A 20,651-nucleotide genomic window follows, 5' to 3' on the forward strand; every position below is an offset into this window, starting at 1 on the left:
AGGTGCTCTGAGTAATTAGGCAGTGCAGGGGGCATGCAGGGTGAGTAATGTTAGGAGGTTGGAGTGGGGTGACAGCAAAAGATATTGCAAGCAATAGTGACAGTGGTAGAGTGTGAGCCTCAGTGGCCGCTGGACACAGGATCAAGGAGAGAGCGAGTGTGAGGCCTCAGAAAGAAGATGGCAGCACTTACTTTGATGGAGTGAGGTTGGTTATTGATCTGCACTGGCCATTCATTCAGATGGCTGAATCTGTTTCAATTGGATGGCATATTTGGACCAGGCTGGAATGGTCTGGTGCCACGACCTCCTCTGCTGGTCCTGAGTGAAGACAAAGTACTACCACTGCACTCTCCCAACCAGCAAGACCTTGAGGTCCCTGCCTGCAAGCTCCTTTCCCCACCACTACGTCAGAGACTGTATAGAGTCAGACTTGTACGGGTGCACAATGGGCTTTTAAAGATGGCACCTGTGCAAAGAATGCTGGTAAATTCCAGGATATCCTCTGAGAGATGGGTTTTTTCCAGAGGCTGGAATTGGATCCGAACGAGACCATGAGGCAGACTGGGTAGTAGTGCCCCCTCTAATTTTCTAACCAGCTGTGTGGACCTCCGAGGCCAGCGAATCCTGGAATCAGCTTCAATGCTGCAATTGGTCTTCTTGGAGAAAGTGAGGACTGCAGATACTCAAGATGAGGGTCAAAAAGTGTGGTGCTGTAAAAGCACAGCTGGTCAGGCAGCATCCGAGGAGCAGGAGAGTCGACGTTTCGAGCATAAGTTCTTCAGAAGAGCTCGTGCTCAAAGCAGCGATTCTCCCACTGCTTCAATGCTGCCTGACCAGCTGTGCTTTTCCAGCACCACACTTATTGACTACGTATTGGTGTGCCACTGGCAGTTATCATGCACAGAGCACAGGGCAACAGCCACACAACTTAGAGGGAACATTGGAAGGTAATTAAGGAGGCAAGCTTGGGAAGTTACAGTGAGAAGTCTCACTCAACCTTGTGGTGAAACCCACCCAGACACAGGGGAAAGGTGCAAACTCCACACACACAGTCGCCCGAGGCTGGAATCGAACCTGGGACCCTGGTGCTGTGAGGCAGCAGTGCTAACCACTGAGCCACCGTGCCGCCCCATAGGTATAGGAGTTGGGAGGTTATGTTGCAGCACTACAGGATGTTGGTTAGGCCACTTTCGGAATATTGTGTGCAATTCTAGTCTCCTTCATATCGGAAGGATGTTGTGAAACTTGAAAGGGTTCAGAAAAGAACTACAAGAATGTTGCCAGAGTTGGAGGGTTTGAGTTTTAAGAACAGGCTGAATAGGCTGGGGCTTTTTTCCTGGAGCATCAAAGGCTGAAGGGTGACCTTACAGAGGTTTATAAAATCATGAGGGGCATGGATAGGATAAATAAACAAAGTCTTTTTCCTGGGGTGAGGGTGCCCAGAACTAGAGGGCATAGGTTTAGGGTGAGAGGGGAAAGATATAAAAGGGACCTAAAGGGCAACTTTTTCACGCAGAGGGTTGTGAGTGTATGGAATGAGCTGCCAGAGCAAGTGATGGAGGCTGGTACAATTTAAAAGGCATTTGGATGGGTATATGAATAAGAAGGATTTAGAGGGATAAGGGCCAAGTGCTGGCAAATGGAACTAGATTTGATTGGGATAGCTGGTCGGCATTGACGAGTTGGACTAAAGGGTCTGTGTCTGTGCTGTACATCTCTATGAATCTAGAAGATTTAATCCATTTGCTCAGAGAAGGTATGGAAGGTCAAATGCAAGCACACAAAGAAATCCCTCATACCAGAAAGAATTAAAACATTTATTTGGGCATAAATATATTACATATGTACGCTACAGATAAGGTTTAGTCTTACATACATAGGGTAGTATTTGCAAAATCTATACATTAAAATTGATATGACAGTTTTATATAATGCTTATGAAATAATCTAAAATTTACAATACAACAAACGTTTATGATTTCATTCTTTTTTATTTACTTTTTTTTAATGAAAAGCTTGGAATGTACGTTCAACACTTGAGGTAAAAGAGAGGCATTTAATTTCTTTCAGAACTTATCAGAGAGCTGCTTCATTGGTGGGGAATCTGTGGAAGTCTCACAGCAGCAACACGACGTGATGATGGTGAAGAGTTGGAATGGGGCACCTGGACAATTCGGCCTTGTAATTGCACTGTTCCATTCCAGGGCGGGTCAAGGCAGAGTGGGCAGTAACTGTGAGTGTCCATTCAACTCGGGTATGACCAAGATTGACATAGAGACAAAACCTAGTGAGTTATGGTCTGAATGAGACAACCTTTTCCACAACTCAAATAGAACCCCAGGCCTCCAGGCCTGAAGATAAGGACACTACCACTGCACCACAAGACTCTCCTTACACAATTTAACTTTCAAATTGAAACAAGTACAGTCTAATCATTTTTCTTTAAAAAGACGTTTTAGAAGGTTGAATGACACGTACATGAGACCTCAAAGAGAGAAGAATAAAATTAAAAGCAAGCATCACAAAACACAAATAACAGTTTAAATTAAAAAAAACTGGTTAAAGTAGACATGCCTGAAGCTTTGGCAACAGAAAGTAATCTTTAAATCATAAAACAAATTGCTCAAATGTAACTATCTGCTCTGATTGCTTTGTCAAGTTCTGCGATTGAAAATAATAATAAAAAAACTGCGAGAATAAACTATAAATCAATGCTAATATTGCTACATCAACTGATAACCAGAGGGGCACAATCAGCTATAGAAATGTGAAGGGGAATGGGGGGGGTATGTTGTTACTATTCAGGTCATGGAAAGGAGACATTACTCATATCAAGAAATCTGGGGGAGTTCATAAGCCTTTCTCCCCACTCCCCCTAAACCCCATTCTGTGCGGTTGGGCCCCATGGATACTGCGAGTGTTGAAGAGGGTAAACCCTCTCACCCTGAAAACAAAGACAAGGTATGGTTACTAGCCTGGCTATGTGTAAACAGTTCATTCACAAATAATGCTTTTGGTGAAGAGAGCACACAAGCTTATGTGTGCACACACCCACTCACAGGACATAAAGAAAATTCCCGATTTGAGATAAAAAGTGTTACAAAAGAAAATCTAGAACTTAAGAGACACCTACAGCAAAAAAATGCCTAAAATAGGAACAATTCAAAAATGACACATGAAAAAAAAACAAAGCATGCCACCCAGAAGAAAAATAAAATGAGTACATACGCATACTTACAATAAATAATAGGATTGCACTGTAATTGGCTTTTTTTAAAGTACTGAATGCAATAAGAAGTATAAATAAGAATTGATGAATTAAATGATGGAATTCCCCTCCTCCCACACCAAGTTTGGACAGGGAGATGGGGATGTGGAGAGGCAGATGGGTCAGAGTTGCAATGGCTCAGACTGGGTTCCGAAATTCTCCTCTCAGTTGATTTTCCTTTTGTATTTGGTTTTCAAGTCTAAAGTCATTTAAAATTTGTCTGAGGCAGGAAGGATGGAGACACTATGTTCTCTCACCACTCATTAGTGTTGACATTTATCATTCTGCCTTTGACAGAGAACGGTTCCTTGCCCTTTACCCTGTCCGCCCCTTGCACTGCAGCCTGAGCTCGAGGTGCCCATGTTGCTCAGACTTGTAGCTATTTCCTTTACGATGGACATTATACACACCATGGGGCAAACGGAATAAGAATCTTATCCATGTAGTGCTGAAGATAATTAGTCCTGTTTGTTTTGAGTCACAATTCTTTTGTTCATTCATGAATGCGGGTTTTGCTGACTGGGGCAGCATTTATTGCCCACCCCTAATTGCCCTCAAGGTGGCGGTGCAGAGATGCCAAGTTGGACTGCCACAGACATGGAGTGCAGTGACAGCCACAGCACCATTAGGGTGGGATTTCAAGGGTTTGACCCAGCAGCATTGAAGGAACAGTGGTATAGTTCCAGGTCAGGGTTGTGTGTGCCTTGGAGAAAAACTTCAGGGGATGCTATTCCCAGGTGTTCTGCTGTCTCTTGTCCTTCTATATAGTAGCGGTCAAGGGTTTGGAAGGTGCAATTTAAGGAGGCTTGCTGGAAATATCGTAAAGTTTTGTCCCCCATGTCATCTCTCCCATAGGACATGATCCTACGTTTCATTGGTGTTGCTTGCTGCACTGGGGAGGTATGTGATTGAAATAAAGACTGTCAAGGAGATGGACAGAGACAGAGATGGTTCAAGACAAAACTGAGGTCAGATGTGGTTGAGCACAACAAAGATGACCCAAAGTATGAATGGGTTGGTCAGGGAGGGTACTTGGTGCCACATTTGAGACTTTCAGGTCGATATTGCAAGGAGGTTGTGGGGGTCCAATGTGTTGGAATTCCCACTTGGAAAAGCAGTCACAGGGATAGAAGAGGCAGCGTTGTGTATGGAGGAATTAGTAATAGATAGGGCCCCAATAAATACGTTTGACAGCTACTCGTAGTAATCTATGTCCCCTTCCTCACTTATGAAACCTCTGAGAGAGATGGAGGAAGTTTAACCCAGCCCCTCACAGTCAATAAGACCCTCACCCCTCCCTGGCTAGCCCAGATCTTTAACTCTTCCCAATCCTGAAAATTCCCTACGATTCTGCCCTATGTTGAGGTGGAAAGGGAACCATTCCCAAGGAAATATACATCAGGAATAATTCAGGATCCAACACTCTCCATCATAGCCATGGAGTTAAAGAGATAGGGAAGACAAAACCCAAACACAATAAACCATTAATTTAAAAACAAACAGGTTAGGTGTGAGGTAAATAGCAGCTGGAAAAGTATGTTTCGGAAGGACCTTCGAGAGCTGGAAATGTTGGAATGAAAGAGATTGTGATGGACCTGGGTTGGCGAAGGGATTCTTGCTACCCCATTGCTTCAGACAGACAGGAGTGGGCATGACAAAACAGCAGGAATACACACAATTACCTCACGTACCCTCTGGGGACCTTATTACTGCAAAGTCTGGTTTTGAGGTAAACTCTCTTACAATGGCAGATTATTTCTGGTCCTAGAATAATAGTAATCAGTCTCATAACATGTTTGCTCAAATGGTGTTCGAGAAATATTCATTACCTCACCATCTGACCAAGAGAGGGAATCATTGGCAGATTTGGTGGAATTATCGACATATTATTTGTTCTTCACTGTGAACGGCACGTTGGAAGCTGGGAGATCCTGACTGACAGAGAAGGTGGAATGTGGTATATATTGGAGTGGGTGGTGTTTAGAAGACACCATGTTAAACCCTATCAGCCTACATTTGGCACCTAGGCCAATATGAGCAAGAGGCAATGAACCAGTGTCCGTAATGATATCTTTTGAAATGGGTATCATGGGGGAACTTTGGTAATGATAGAGGTTTCAAACAATGGCACAGAGGAAGCCATTTGTCTTTGTGCCATAATGACATAACAATTCTTTTCATGTTTGACCTGGATTTGCTCTTCCAACTTCCTGGGGCAGTTCTAGCAGAACTAGAGTAAGTCGCACCCTGATGAGGTGAACTTAAGCAAATAAAGCGTTTCCTTTGGTTTAGCTTTTGCACCGATCTTTGGGCGGACTTTCCTACTTCTCCAGAACACGAGAGGTTTGAGGATCAGGAAATAATAATCCCTGAGACTTTGAATGTTGCAAAGACCGAGATGTCATAGGTCATCACAAAAGAGCAGGGAGAGTTGGTGGTGTGGATCAAAGAAGGATCAGATCAGCAGCTACAGGTCAGATCAAGCTGGGATTGGCTGATGTCCGCTCTCTCAGCGAATCAAGGGAAAGTGGGACTGAAGCAAACGATCAGATCAAATGTTGAAGCAAGCTCGATGGCTGAACGGTCTACTTCTGCTCCTATTTCCAGGCAGTGACAGAAATCAATAATTGAATTTAATTACGACAGCACTGGCAGTAGAACTGGGATATGGATGACAATATACATTCTAGCTGCTATCAATACAGCTGCATGCTGGGCTGGAATATAATAGGCATTGATACCCGGGAGCAGAACTAACAAAATGACTTTTCCAAACAGCTCACAATACAAATATGAGTGCAATTCAAAAGTACACCATTGATTGTAAAGTACTTTGTAACATCCTGAGGTCATGAGAGATGCCATAGAATTGTACATCTTCCTTTCAGTGAATTAAATCAACATCGAACAATGAAGAAAGTGAGAAGAACTGGCACTGAGACTATACGTGGAGGACTGCGTAGGAGGAGACACGGAGGACAGTTTCGAGCTCAAAGACTGAAGATTCTTTCCTTAAGAAATCACTTCAGTGAATCTACTAGTACTGGGCGTGCCACATTTCTGTTGATTGAATGGCCTCTTACTCAGAGTCAAATAATGAAATCGGACTTCTGTGGAAAGAGACATTTAGTTGAGACATTTTATCTTGCATCCACCAGGAACAAAGCCTGGCAGTTACCTGTCAATCATCTTTAATTGATGCATTCTCCATGGCAATGTTTCGACCAATCAGAGTCTATTTGCAAACTAATCAGCACTCTCTTCTCATGCAGTATAAATGTTGGTTTTCCCCTTAAATTGGTGTTTCTTGCAAACTGCCCTGATGATTGCAAGACAATTAGCTTCAACAAAATACTCCTTATTTTTCAGCAATGCTCAAAGTCCTGCAATATTGGGATTTTGTGGAATTGAATTAAAAGGGAACATCAAGATGTTTGGATTGCAATTCACAGGATCAAAAAGGATCCTTTGGAGAAACCTCCATGATTTTAATAATGGGTAAAGATATACAATCTGAAGCAGAGCCTGGACTGGTCAGACGGGCAGAACAGTGGTAAGTGGAATTCAACTCAGAAAACTGGCTAAAAATGGTAATGCACATGGGAAGGCTTAACAAGGCAGGGGATTACACTCTGAGTGATAGGACCCTAGAAAGCACTGAAGATCAGAGGGACCACAGTATGCGAATCCGTGAAGGCAATGGGATGGGTAAATAAGGCAGTTACAGATGCATATGAAATACTTGCCTTTATCAGCCAAGACATAGAAGGTAAGAGCAGAGAGGTTATGCTGAAACTGTACAAAATATTGGTTAGGCCACAACCAGTCTTCTGCATGCAGTTTTAGTCATGACGATATAGGAAAGTGATAGCACTGCAGAGGTTGCACAGGAGATTTCTCAGGATGCAGCCCAGGCTGGAGGGTTGGAGCGATGAGGACAGATTGGATAGGGTGGGATTATTTACCTCAGAAGGATGACAGACAATCAGATAGGAGTGTACAAGTTTATGAGGGACATAGATAGGATGTGTAGGAAGGCACTTTTTTCCATTAGTAGAGGGGACAATCATCAGAGGGCAAAGAGTTAAGGTAGGAAGTGGAAGGCTGCCAGGAGAGTTGAGGAGATAATGTATGGGGATCTGGAAATCACTGCCTCAAAAGGTGGTTGAGTCAGAAACTCTCCTAACATGTCAGCAGAGTTTCGATATTCATTTGTATTGCCATTGCCTCCAGCTCCACGGGGCTAAAAGCTTGAAAAATAGGATTGTGCATTCAGATCTTTGCTGACCAGTGCAAACATGATGGACCAAGTAGCCTCCTTCTGTGCTATAGATAACTATGTGTCTGTGCCAGCATATTGAGGAACCCAATGAGATGTTCAGCTTTGTTTGTTAATCCGAGAGAAAGTTCCAGAACCAGAAAGGATTGCTTGTACCAAATGAAAATTTCATAGTGTGAGATCCTCCTGGGTTGTTTCCGGGGATCCTAATTGAAACCAAAACCTGCAGAAATTCACTATGGACCCAGACATCAACCTCATTTCATTGTGCTGGTCTTATTTACATCCAGCTCCTCCTCTACCACCCCTTCAAGCAGTGAGTTCCAGACACTCACCATTCTCCGGGTGAAATTTCTGTGTCTCAAATCATCTCTAAAACTCCTTAGCTAAAAACTGTTTGCAGAGGAACCTCGATTATCCAAAGTCAATTATCCATAATTTGGATTATCCGTACAAATCACAAGGTCCCGATGTTTGGCTAAACTGTGTCATCCAAACATCCGATTATCTGAACAAAATACTCCCTGCCCATTTCATTCGGGTAATTGAGGTTCCTCTGTATTGCCCTTCTCAGTCAGGTCGGGAGATATAGAAGCTGGGATTGTTAGCCTTAGACCACAGAAATTAAGGAGAGGTCATTTGTGTAATATGTTTGCACTGCTCAACAAAGATCTGACAACAGTAATCCTGTTAAGGGGAAGACGGAGAGTGAAAAGCAGAATGAGAAACTGATGAGGTGGGGTAAAGCCTGATGTTCAGGGGAAGTGGTGGCATCATGGTAATATCACTGATCTAGTAACTCAGAGGTCCTAGAGACAAATTAACATTTCATTGATAAAAGAAAGATCTAGAATTATGGGTGGCACAGCGGTTAGCACTGCTGCCTCGCAGTGCTAGAGACCAGGGTTCAATTCCCGCCTCAGGCGACTGACTGTTTGCACATTCTCCCCGTGTCTGCGTGGGTTTTCTCAGGGTGCTCTGGTTTCCTCCCATGGTCCAAAAATATGCAGGTTAGGTGAATTGGCCATGCTAAATTGCCCGTAGTGTTAGGTGTAGGGGAATGGGTCTGGGTGGGTTGCGCTTCGGCGGGTCGGTGTGGACTTGTTGGGCTGAAGGGCCTGTTCCACACTATAAGTAATCTAAATTGAAAGCTGGTCGCAGTGATTGTGAGCATGTAATGATCAACTGTTGTAAACACCCATTTGGATCATTCAAGTCCTTTAGGGAAGGAAATCTGCCTTCCTTACTCAGTCTAGCCTACATGTGACTCCAACCTCACAGTAAGCTGTTAGACCTTTAACTGCCCTCTGAAGTGGCCCAGCAAGCCACTCTGTTTAAGGGCAACAAGGGATGGGTAACAAAAGCTAGCCTTGCCCACATCCTATTAAAGAGGTGGTGTATACATATCATATGGATCCTTTGGGCTGAATGGCCTGTTTCTGTGATGCAAATTTAATATAAGTCTATGCAAGAGCTCTATATTGAACAGCAGTTTGGGAATACCATGACTGTTTTCGGACAGGCATCCTATTTTACCTCTTCTACATTCCATGTACCCTATCCTGTCTGTGCATGACACCAGGTCTGAGAGATTCCGGTTTTCAGAAAAGACCAAACAGGATGGGACTCTGCTCTCCATACAGAAGTGATCGACAAGTGAACTTTAAAATTGTGAAAGGGTTTGATGAGGTTGATATGGAGAAGTCATTACTGCAGATTTTGCTACTTGAGGAAGAGACCAGAAGGAGGAGTCAAAAATATCAGGCATTCACTAATAATTACTTTTGGGAAGTCAGGAAAAACTTCCTCAGCCAGGGCATGGGGAGAATGTGAAACATAGTGAGGCGGAAAAAATTGATGCAGTTAAGGAGAAGCTGGATGAACAGACAACAGAGTAAGGGATAGGAGAATAAGCTGATGAGATGAAGTGGGTGGGAGCTAGGAGGAGGTTTAAGCACCAGGAGAGAGAAGCAAAGAATTCTGATGCTTGGGCATAGACTGGAAATGTTAGCTTTGTTACTCTCTTCAAAGCATGAATGATCTACTCGGTATTTCCAGCAATTATATCGGCACTGGTCTGGGGGTATTAACAGTGACTTATGTCAGCTGTAACATTTCAGCCGCAGTTCAGTAGGTTTTTTTGGATCAGGACTAGGCACCATGGTACTGGAATCTAAATGAAGCTGTGCCAATATTTTTATTTTTAACTCTGTGCGCTACCGGTTGCCAGTAGTGATGGTGTTGGACTGGTTGGACATTGGATTCAGAAGAGGGATGCGGTCTGTCAGATTGAACCCTCCCAGATTCCCTGCTTCAGGGTATCTCTGTGGGTGTGACAGGACAGTGGAGACGGTGGAGAATGAGATAAAGTGCAAATGATCATTTTCTGTATAATAGTAAGAAAAAATATATTTTTGGTTTGGTCTCCCATGGAACTGTGCCAACACCGTCAACATGACTGTGGCCAGAAAGGCTTTTTAATTTCAACACCTCATCGTGGATACTTAGATCACATAGTTCCCAGCCTAGAATTGGTTTCTGAGCAGGTGTACCAAGCTACGATTATTTTTTAGCACTGGGATAGTTCCTTCCAAAATGGCCACCAGATTCCAAAATGGCTGTTTATAAAAATCACTGGACTTGGTGATTAAGTCACATATAAACTAAAAGTTATATGAACAATGCTTTTGTTTTCAAAACTTTAGATTGGTTTTGGTGCGTATACATTGGAGATTTTAGGCAATTATCAGTCACGTGAGAACTTAAGCAGGAATCTGAGGTATTTATTTTCCCGCACTTCCCTCCTCAGCATTGGTCTTTGTTAAAAGTAGCAATGGGAGCTTCGACAAGCTAAACTTCTTTGAACAGGGAGCTCAGAGAGTCACCTGACAGCATGCTGCTCAGCTCAAAGGTCGAAATTGGCCCCGGTGCCACCACTTGGCGATGGTCCATTGGCACGTTGAACCCTGTTGTCCACCCAGCCCACCTTCCAAGCAGCCCGCTAGAATCCCAGAGGCACTGAGGCCTATTGTAGCACCTGTCCCAGCTGATCCAACACAAACTGGGACTTGATCTGGAGATTTTGCGGATCATACTTCTTTAAACTTTCCACCAGGCAGGGAGGTTATTAAAGCCTTAGACCAACACTGGGGTTGTTCGGGGTTGGGAAAGGACGGAATGGAAAGGGGGTAGGGGTAAAGAACAAAATTGGGAAATAAGTCCAGTCCCTATTGAATGGCAGTGTTGAATTTGGCAGTGTGTCTCCTGCAACTGGAGTGGAGACCTCCTCGAGAGAAGCAAAGGTACAAAAGCAGCAGGGAGAAGGCAAGTGTTTGAGGGTACAGTGTTCGGAAAGGGCAGTGGATGTGGAATCCAACAGGACGACTGCTGGTAAGGCACCTTCACAGCGGGAAACCCAACTGATGAGTTGAGATGTGGCTAACCGCTGCCATGCCCTGTGTTGGGGGTGGGGGGGGGGTGCAGTTTCTGGACAGGTGGGAGAAAGGGGCCCAAAGTCGTGTCTGTTGCCCATTTGAAAAGTAATGGGGATATGGTTCGGAGGGTGTTCTTCACCAACCATATCCCCTTAGAAATATCCCACACCTTACAGCGACAGTTGCACCTCTGTGTGCTGTGCTGTAACCCTCACCTATGATGGGGACATTAAGGGCAGTGAACAGGAGCAGAGCAAAGGGGTCTACCACAGCATAATTGCAGTAATATAGCAGCCTCATTGCCAGGTAGATTTGACTGCTAACACCAGAGGTAATATCCCCTGTTTTACAGTGGAACTAAATATGATGCCCATTGCGTTCCTCTTAACGTGAAATAAAAACCTTGGGCTGTCAACCAATAGTCGATTCCGAACAATCCGAAGCTTGTTCTCTCTTCTCTCCACCCCACCCTCCCTCCCAGCCTAAATATTTTTTTAAAAAATATATATTTTTATATATATATATATATAAAAAAATGCTAAAACCTCCAACTGAAATCTCAGCTGGGAGAATACTTTAACTCATTCACAGCAACCTCATGCGGTGAGGAACCCATCCCTAGCAGGAGGGCAGCTCCCACCTGGCATCAGGTGATGCCCGTGGTGAAAGGGTCAAAGTAATGTCCGGAAAAGGTGCAGAAAAGAGCCAGTGTGGTTTTCATTTCACTTCCCCCTTTTTATTTTTGACTAACCTTTGAACTGGGGTAAAAAAAGGGGAAAGGGAAAAGAAATAAACAAACTTAAAAATAAAAGATGATTAATAGAAGTTCAACAGGAATATTTAAATGGGGTTTTGCTGGTACTATTACGTGGCTACGTTTATACCTCAAGAATTATATGCGTAATGTTTTTTTTTGCTTTCTTCGCCCTCTGTTACTTCATGATGAAATATTGTAAAACAAAGGCGATGAAAATCGATAAACTGGCGAATCCCACCAGGATGAGGGCAGCAAACTGCTCGTCACTGGGCATCACGCTCCTCATTTTGGCCAACTCTGCGGTTCGCAGTTCACTGGTTGGAGGAGACTCTTTCCTCCGTAGTGTGAAAATGGCAGAAGGACTAAAGGGTCCAGTCAGCTCTTGTGACATGTCCTGGCAGCGTCGACAGGCGCAGACCCGAAACCGATAATCTGTGTTCGTCTGAAGGCCTGAGATCTGGAATGTTGTGTCCTCCCCCTTGTACACCTGTGGGATGGGCAGGGAAATAACATTGGTAATCAACGGACAGGGTTCCATCAAAGCAGGGCACCAAGCAGGGCATCCAGTCTTTTCCAAGATAGACCAATTCACAACTAATCCCACCACCCTGTGCTCTCCCCACATCCCTGTTTCAATCCCCAGACTAATGCCACTGACTGGCTCTCCCCATAATCCCTGTATGAATTCCCCAACTAATCCCATTGATCAACTCTCCTCATAATCTCTGTACCAATTCCAAAACTAATCCCACTGATTAACTCTCCTCATAATCCCTGTATCCATCCCTAAACTAATCTCACTGATCAGCTCTCCCCATAATCCCTGTATTAATCCCCAAACTAATCCCATTGATCAACTATCCCCATATTCCCTGTATCAATCTCCAAACTAATCCCACTGATCAGCTCTCCACGTAATCCCTGCATCAATCCCCAAACTAATTGGACTGATCAAATCTCCTCGTAATCCCTGTATCAATCACGAAACTAATTCCAATGATCAACTCTCCTCATAATCCCTGTATCAATCTCCAAACTAATTCCACTAATCAGCTATCTCAGTAATCCCTGTATCAATCCCCAAACTAATTCCACTGACCAGTTTTCCCCATTATCCCTCTATCAATTTCAAATTAATCCCCCACTGTGGATCTCACCACAGCAATCCTTCATCTAATGCCATTAGTTCACACTCTCTCCATAGCCTTATATCAATACTCAAATTAATCCCTCTTGCTCACTCATTCCCTATATTCCTGTATCAATCTCAAACTAATCTCACTGTCCCACTCTCTTCAGGTGCCCCTGTATCAATCCCAATCGAATCCCAGGGTCCTTATCCTTCCCCATTGCCGTGCATCAATCCCCAATCTAATCTGACTGCCTTGCTCTCTCCCCACACCCCTGCAACCATCCCTAAATTAATTGTGTTTACTTGTTCTCTGATGCATGTAAATAATTATTATTTATTGGTTTGTCATAAACAAGACACAGAGTACAGAATGTGAAATGGTTACTTAATCCACCCATGCTCTTACGACAGAGTCAAAGCAACAGTGTGCAGGATGGACAATAACAGAGGCTGAACAACACAGTCAATCCAATGCTTACACACCATTTCACAAAATGTTTCTTGTCAATTCAATTCTCAGCTGGAAATTGCCAATGACGCAAAGGGACAAAAAAAACATTGCAGAGGCAGTAGGATTTCTTTCTCTCTCTAGGTTTTTGTGATTAATATATGACATCATCAAGGTATAATCATTTCTCACACCTCACATTGAACTCGCTCTTTATAAAAACTGCTGCAGTAATATCTTATTGTGTGACACGGCATACACTTCATATTCAACAGCTTCCTTTACTTACACTGAATAAAGGAGCTTCATGCAGGAAAAGGACGTGGAGTCATAGAGATGTACAGTTAGGATACAGACCCTTCGGCCCAACTTGTCCAGATATCCAAAATTGATCTTGTCCCATTTGCCAGCATTTGGCCCATATCCCACAAAACTCTTCCTATCCATATACCCATTCCGACACCTTTTAAATGCTGTAATTCTAACAGCCTCCACCACTTCCTCTGGCAGCTCTTTCATGCATGCACCATCTTCTGCATGAAAAAGCTGCACCTTAGATCCCTTTTAGTCTTTCCCTTCTCATCTTAAACATATACCCTCTAGTATGGGCTCCCCTGGGAAAAAGAACTTGACTTGATCAGCCCAATAAGCAACTCAATGTTTGGGACATTTCAATCCTAACAGGCTTTATGTTCTTTATTCAATAACAGCATGTTGGCATCATTTGTAAGGGTGGCACTTACTACCCATCTCTGGTTGCCCTTGTGAAGATAAAGGGCCATGCAGCAGTCAGTTGTCTGCTGTGTTAGGATGAAAAGATGGTATCACATGAAAAGGCTCAGTCAAATTGTATTGCCTTGCCCTCTCCATAATTTTAATAAACCCATCCATTTAAAGCCATGAGAAATGTGTTATGAGCCATTTAGCATTTCAACAGGAGGTGTTTGGAGCGAGGGAGCTGGCGAAGGACCTGGGGAATGGTGGAAATTTCAGTCCGGAAGTAACAAAGACCCAGATGTTACAGGGGTGGGGGAGTAGGAACTCTGCCCACACAGAGACAATTTTGGCGCAAAGACCTCAGCCCTTTGAGACTATTTCCCCCTGATGTTTGATACACAGTCATTTTAAGTTTGCCTGAGACTTAAGACCAGTAGATCTCACATACCTACACGTACCCATTGCTACAACTGAAAACACAGGGCACAGTAAGTGATTGGGGTAGTAACACACTGTCCTATATCATCAATACAGGGTTGTGCATGTGTAATTTAAAAAAAAATCAGGGGATTCGGATTTCACTGCTCGGTCCGCACTTATTGTGCATCACTATTTCCCTTTGAGCTGCCTTGTTGAACTGATGCAGTCCATGTGGTGCAGGGACGGAGTTCTAAAATTTTGAACAGAAGGAACAATTACATTTTTCCAAGTCTGGATGGCAAATGGCTTGGAGGGGAACGTGAAGGTGGTCTTCCATGTACCTGCATTCCCTTGCGCTTCTAGATAGTAATGGTCATGGGTTTGGAAGATGATGCCTAAGGAACTTTGATAGCTGGGGTGGGGAACAGAACTGGGGGAATGTGAGGACTGCAGATGCTGGAGAACAGAGTTGAAAAGTGTGACGCTGGAAAAGCACAGCAGGACAGGCAGCATCTGAGGAGCAGGAGTATTGTCATTCCGGGGATAAAACCTTCATCAAGAATGTGAGGTGGGGGAAGGGGGTTGAGAGATAAATAGGAGGGTGGGAGTGAGGCTGCGTGAAAGTAGCTGGGAAGCATAACTGGGAAATAAAAATTATATTTACATATTCACTCATTGATCATCTCAGTTAACAGAATTAGAGCATAACGAGTTTTGAAAAGATTTATAGCTCAGGTTGAGGTTCTGGATGTAGGCTTGTTCACTGAGGTGGAAGGCTCACATCCAGACATTTCATCTCCATACTAGGTAACATCTTCAGTGGGCCTCCGGGTGAAGCACTGTTGATAATTCCTGATTTCTATTTATATGTTTGGGTTTCTTTAGGTTGGTGATGTCATTTCCTGTGGTGATGTCATTTCCTGTTCTTTTTCTTGGGGGTGGTAGATGGGGTCCAATTCAAAGTGTTTGTTGACAGAGTTCCAGTTGGAATGCCACATTTCGAGGAATTCTCCTGCATGTCTCTGTTTGGCTTGTCCTAGGATGGATGTGTTGTCCCAGTCGAAGTGGTGTCCTTCCTCGTCTGTATGTAAGGATACTAGTGAAAGGAGGTCATGTCGTTTTGTGGCTAGTTGATGTTTACATATTCTGGTGGCTAGTTTTCTGCCTGTTTGTCTAATGTAGTGTTTGTAACAGTCCTTGCACTGTATTTTTAAATATACCCTAGCCACTCTCCCCTACATCGATGACATCTCAGAAATGACTGTCAGACTACTTAGACACCTTGGCATCATGGGAGCCCACAAACCACCAACACACTAAAACTTGAAAGACTCTATACAGACAACAAGAAAACTAATGTTATTTACAAAATACCGTGCAATGACTGTAAGAAACAATACATTGGACAAACAGGTACAAAACTAGCCACTAGGATACATGAACATCAACTAGCCACAGAACAGCATGACCCTCTCTCATTAGTATCCTTACATACAGCTGAGGAAGGACACCTCTTCGACTGGGACAACACATCCATCCTAGGACAAGCCAAACAAAGACATGCACGAGAATTCCTAGAAGTGTGGCATTCCAACTGGAACTCTATCAACAAGCACATTGAAGTAGACCCCATCTACCACCTCCTGATAAAGAACAGGAAATGATATTATCACAGGAAATGATGTCACCACGAGAAATGATGTCACCATAGGAAATGACATCATCAGCCCAAAGAAACCCAAATATATAAATAGAAAGCAGGAATTATCAACAGTGCTTCATCTGGAGGCTCAATGAAGAAGTTACCAGTAGGATGACGAAACTTCTGGAAATGAACCTTCCAGCTCAGCGAGCAAACCTACATCCAGAATTAGAGCACGTTAAGTAACAAAAACAGATTACATAAACAAGGGTTGTACTGTATTATCTAAAATTTGGAAGGCTAATGAGGTCATTTGATTGGAATTTTCAAGCAACTAACAGCTATAAATGGAGTAAATAAAACTTTCTCTGCGTACTGGGGATATTGTGTAAAAATGAAAGGGAGATCTTTCAGGATTTGTCACCTGTCTGCCCAGTCACTAACGTTTGGCAACCTTCTTACTTTTATCAAGTGCCCTAATGTTGGTGTTAGTTCCCGTGTGACTATCTGTAAAAAACCTGACTTGGAGGTGCCGGTGTTGGACTGGGCAGGACAAAGTTAAAAATCACACAACACCAGGTTATAGTCCAACAGATTTATTTGGAAGCACTACCTTTCAGAGCGCCGCTCCTTCATCAGTTGATTGATGAAGGTTCTGATGAAGCAGCAGTGCTTCAAAAGCTCGTTGTGTTGTGCGATTTTCAACTTTGTAAAACATCTGTCACGTTTGACGGTAAAGATGCACACAGCACTGATCCCTGGCTCATTTACCTTCCTTTAGCCCCAAGCCTATTAATCCATATTCTGTTTACACTGCCCCAGTAATACCATAGGTCTCTGTTGTTGCAGGTCCTGCAAGACTGCTTGTTATAATGCTACTTTCCGAACCAGCTTTGAGTAGTGTTGGATCTGTGTAGTGGCTGATGAAACTTTACAACGCATTAGTGCAACAAATTGACACACTACAGTTAAAGCCATTATTCTGATGAATGAGCCTGCTAGAAACCACTGCCATCAATTCAAAATATAATATACAAACACCCGAGCCCCATAGCTTTGGGCAAGGATCTCAATATTAAATTACAAACAATTTACTATTAGCTAATTTGGTTTAAGACACAAGAAATAAGAGGCTATTTAGCCCATCAAGCTACTCCACCTTTCAATATGATCAATACTGATCCAGGGGTTTAATCCAACATTGTGGGGTGGAAGGTTATCTAAATTATTGTCAGAGAATGAACTATGGAACCAAAACTGTCCTCACATCTCCATAATAACCAGGTTTACGTCATTTACTTTGAAGTACCTTCAGCCTTATTTTCAAATCTCTCATGCTCTCACCCTAGTCTATCTCTGTAAAGTGCCATAGGTATCTGTGCTCCTTCAATTCCGGACTCCTGAACATTCACAGTTTGAATCCTTCACTATTGATAAACATGTCTTCAGCTGCCCAGGGACTCAATGTCTCTATTTCCTCTCTAAATCTTTCTGCCTTTCTCACCCTCTTTGTCATCAAACAAGGGGAGACGATGGCCCTGTGGTAGTATTACTAGGCTATTAATCCATTAACTCAGCTAATGTTCTAGGGACCTCGGTTCAAATCCTGCCACAGTAGATGTTGGAATTCGAACTCCAAATTAATCTGGAATTATGAATCTGCTGATGACCATGAATCCCTTGTCCAATTGGTGGAAAAACCTATTTGGTTCACTAATGTCCTTTGGGGAAGGAAATCTGCCATCCTTACATAATCTGGTCTACATGTAACACCAGACCCACCGCAATGTGGTTGGCTGTCAACTGCTCTTTGAAGTGGCCTAGCAAGCCACTCAGTTCAAAGGCAACTAGAGACAGGCCATAAATGACAACCATGTCTCATGAGTGCATTAAAAACAACTATCTTTTTGACCAAGCTTTTCATCACCTGTTCAAATATCCTTTTTTCTATGACTCGGGTTAAAGTTTTGATTGATAACATTTCTGTGAAGTACCTTGGGATATTTTTGCAATATTACAGGTGCTAGACAAACCTGTGGAAACGTTATACTCCATAGCTGATACTAACTTCATTTCACATTGGCACATCTACATGCCAGCTAGCACTACAGAATATGGGCATCGCTGGATAAGTCAGCATTTACTATCCTTAATTACCCAGTGTCAACTATGTTGCTGCAGGTCTGGAGTCATGTGTTGGCCAGACTGTGTAGGAACGGCAAATTTGCTTCCCTGAAGTGAACCAGATAGTTTTGTTTTCAATTATTGACATGTTGTTACCCTTGGTCTCACTTTTATTTTAACTTGAATTCAACTTTCACTACCTGTCACAGTGGGATTTGAACCCATATTCCCTGAACAAAAGGCTTAAACTCCAGCTTTTTGGTTACCTCCTGTAGTCTGGAAAACGATCTTGTAGAGTTTGCGACCTTCAATTCAAACAAGTAGCCAGTACGGAGCCAATTTCACAAACAAGGAGACATGTCGTTCAGGAACTGATTTAATTTTGTTTTCGAAATCAGGGAAGTAATGCCGAGGCTCCAGGACTTCTGAGATGAATCTCCTGGACACTGCTACAAGCAACGGCCAGAATGAAAAAAAACACTGCGACATTCAAAAGCTTTTTTTTTAAACAAAGTTTTGAACATCAGCTTACTGAGTCACTTTGGGAATACTGTGTTCAGTTATGGTCTCCTTGCTACAGGGAAGATGCACTCAGAAAATAATTACAAGGACGTTGCCAGGGTTGGAAGATTTGAATTACAGGGAGAGGCTGAATAGTCTGGAGCTATTTTCACTGGAGTGTCGGAAACTGAGAGGGACCTTACAGGAGTTTATAAAGTTATGAAGGATATGGATAGGATAAACGTCAAGGTCTTTTTTCCAGTGGCGTCTAAAACTAGAGGGCATAGGTTTAAGGTGACAGAGGAAAGATTTAAAAGGGACCTAAGGGGCAATGTTTTCATGCACTTTGTGCATGGAACAATCTGCCAGAGAAAGTGGTAGAGGCTGATACAACTGCAATACTTAAAAGGCTACTCAAAGGGTATAGGAATGAGAAGGGTTTAGAGGGATATGAGTCACATGCTGACAAATGGGACTGTATTAGTACAGGATATCTGATTGGCATGAATGAGTCTGTTTCTGTGCTGTACATCTCTGTGATTGGATAGAGAATGGAAGCATCCAAGAGCCTCATGAGAGGAAACAGGGATAGTATGGGGATGTCCAGTTAAAGCTGAGTGATTAAAAGCTGACTGTATCCACATATTATTCCTGTTTCCTCTCCTGAGGCTTCTTGGATGCTTGCAATATCTATCCAGTCACAGAGATGTACAGCATAGAAATAGGCTCATTCATGCCAATCAGATATCCTGAACTAATCCAGTCCCATTTGCCAGCATTTGGCCCACAGGAATGTTGGGGTAAGCAGTACCAGGAAACAGAGATAGTACCAGAGATAGTAAGGTCAAGACGCAGATAAATAGCCCTGATTCCAGAGGATTTGGAGGAGACAGCCTCTAGGGAAGAAGAGGATACCTGAGACCAGGAGATGTTGAAGAAAGTATTCGTAAACCATCATCCCCTCGGGTAGGAAAAGAGTGAACAAAGGAAGGAGGAAAAGTACTTAGAACAGCCTAGAGTTTCACTCTATGGTCATTGATAGATGGTTTAAGCTGATTTGACCATGTCATTTGGCGTCTATCCTCATGGCTGCTGTTTGGGTCCTGCGATGGAATCCTATCTGGAGTAGAAGATGATGACAATCCGATTTGAACTGGTCAAGAGTGTGGTGCTGGAAAACTACAGCAAGTCAGGCAGCATCTAAGGAGCAGGAGAATTGATATTTCTGGCATAAGCCTTCATCAGGAATGTCTCTTGACTCTGATGTCTAGCATCTGCAGTCCTCACTTTCTCCTATGTGAACTGGTGCCATATACGTGGCAGTAATTCACGAAGGCTCCTCTGCCAGCACCTTCCAAACCTGCAACCTCTACTAGCTGGAAGGAGACGGGCAGCGGATACACAGGGACACCACCACCTGTAAGCAGAGCTCTCCACTAATTTTGCTTTTGTCTGTGTGGGCCTCTGAGGTCCATGTGTGGTGGTGAGTTCTGGAAGCCATACATCATTCTGACTTGGAAATATATCACTGTTCCTTCACTAGTACTGAATCAAAATCCTGGAGTTTTGTCCATACCTCACATGGATTCTAAAAGGCAGCTTACCAATAATTCTCAGGGGCAATAAGCTATGACTATTAAATGCTGGCCTTACCATCGATACTCGCATCCCATTTTCAAAGAAAAACAATGACTGTCCTGAGAGATCTTCAGCTGGTCAGCATTCGAAAGTGATGCCAGAATACTGGTGTGGACAGAATAGATTATGGAGAGCTTTGTCTGATTCCTGTAACTCTATGTGTGGGAATGACTAATTCCAAATATTTCATTGTTAAAATTTTGGAGATGGGCAAAAAGCTGACATCGGACAAGCCACTAAGGTTCACCCATCAGGGGGTAAAGGACCCTCACACTTTCTAACTGGCTGTGT

General features: G+C 43.3%; 1 protein-coding gene across 1 annotated transcript in view; it reads right to left on the bottom strand.

Moving 5' to 3' along the window:
* Window positions 1-2,162: 2,162 nt before the first annotated feature.
* fndc3ba (fibronectin type III domain containing 3Ba) overlaps window positions 2,163-20,651 on the bottom strand; it is a 341,227-nt gene continuing 322,738 nt past the window's right edge. The window contains exons 26-27 of the mRNA XM_060834618.1: window positions 11,866-12,225; window positions 2,163-2,944 (exon numbers count right to left, since the gene is read on the bottom strand). Of these exons, the coding sequence (XP_060690601.1) occupies window positions 11,914-12,225 (312 nt within the window). The 3' untranslated portion in view covers window positions 2,163-2,944; window positions 11,866-11,913. The remainder of the gene's footprint in view (window positions 2,945-11,865; window positions 12,226-20,651) is intronic.

The sequence above is a fragment of the Hemiscyllium ocellatum genome, chromosome 13 (genome assembly GCF_020745735.1).
Source record: "Hemiscyllium ocellatum isolate sHemOce1 chromosome 13, sHemOce1.pat.X.cur, whole genome shotgun sequence".
NCBI classification, from domain to species: Eukaryota; Metazoa; Chordata; class Chondrichthyes; order Orectolobiformes; family Hemiscylliidae; genus Hemiscyllium; species Hemiscyllium ocellatum.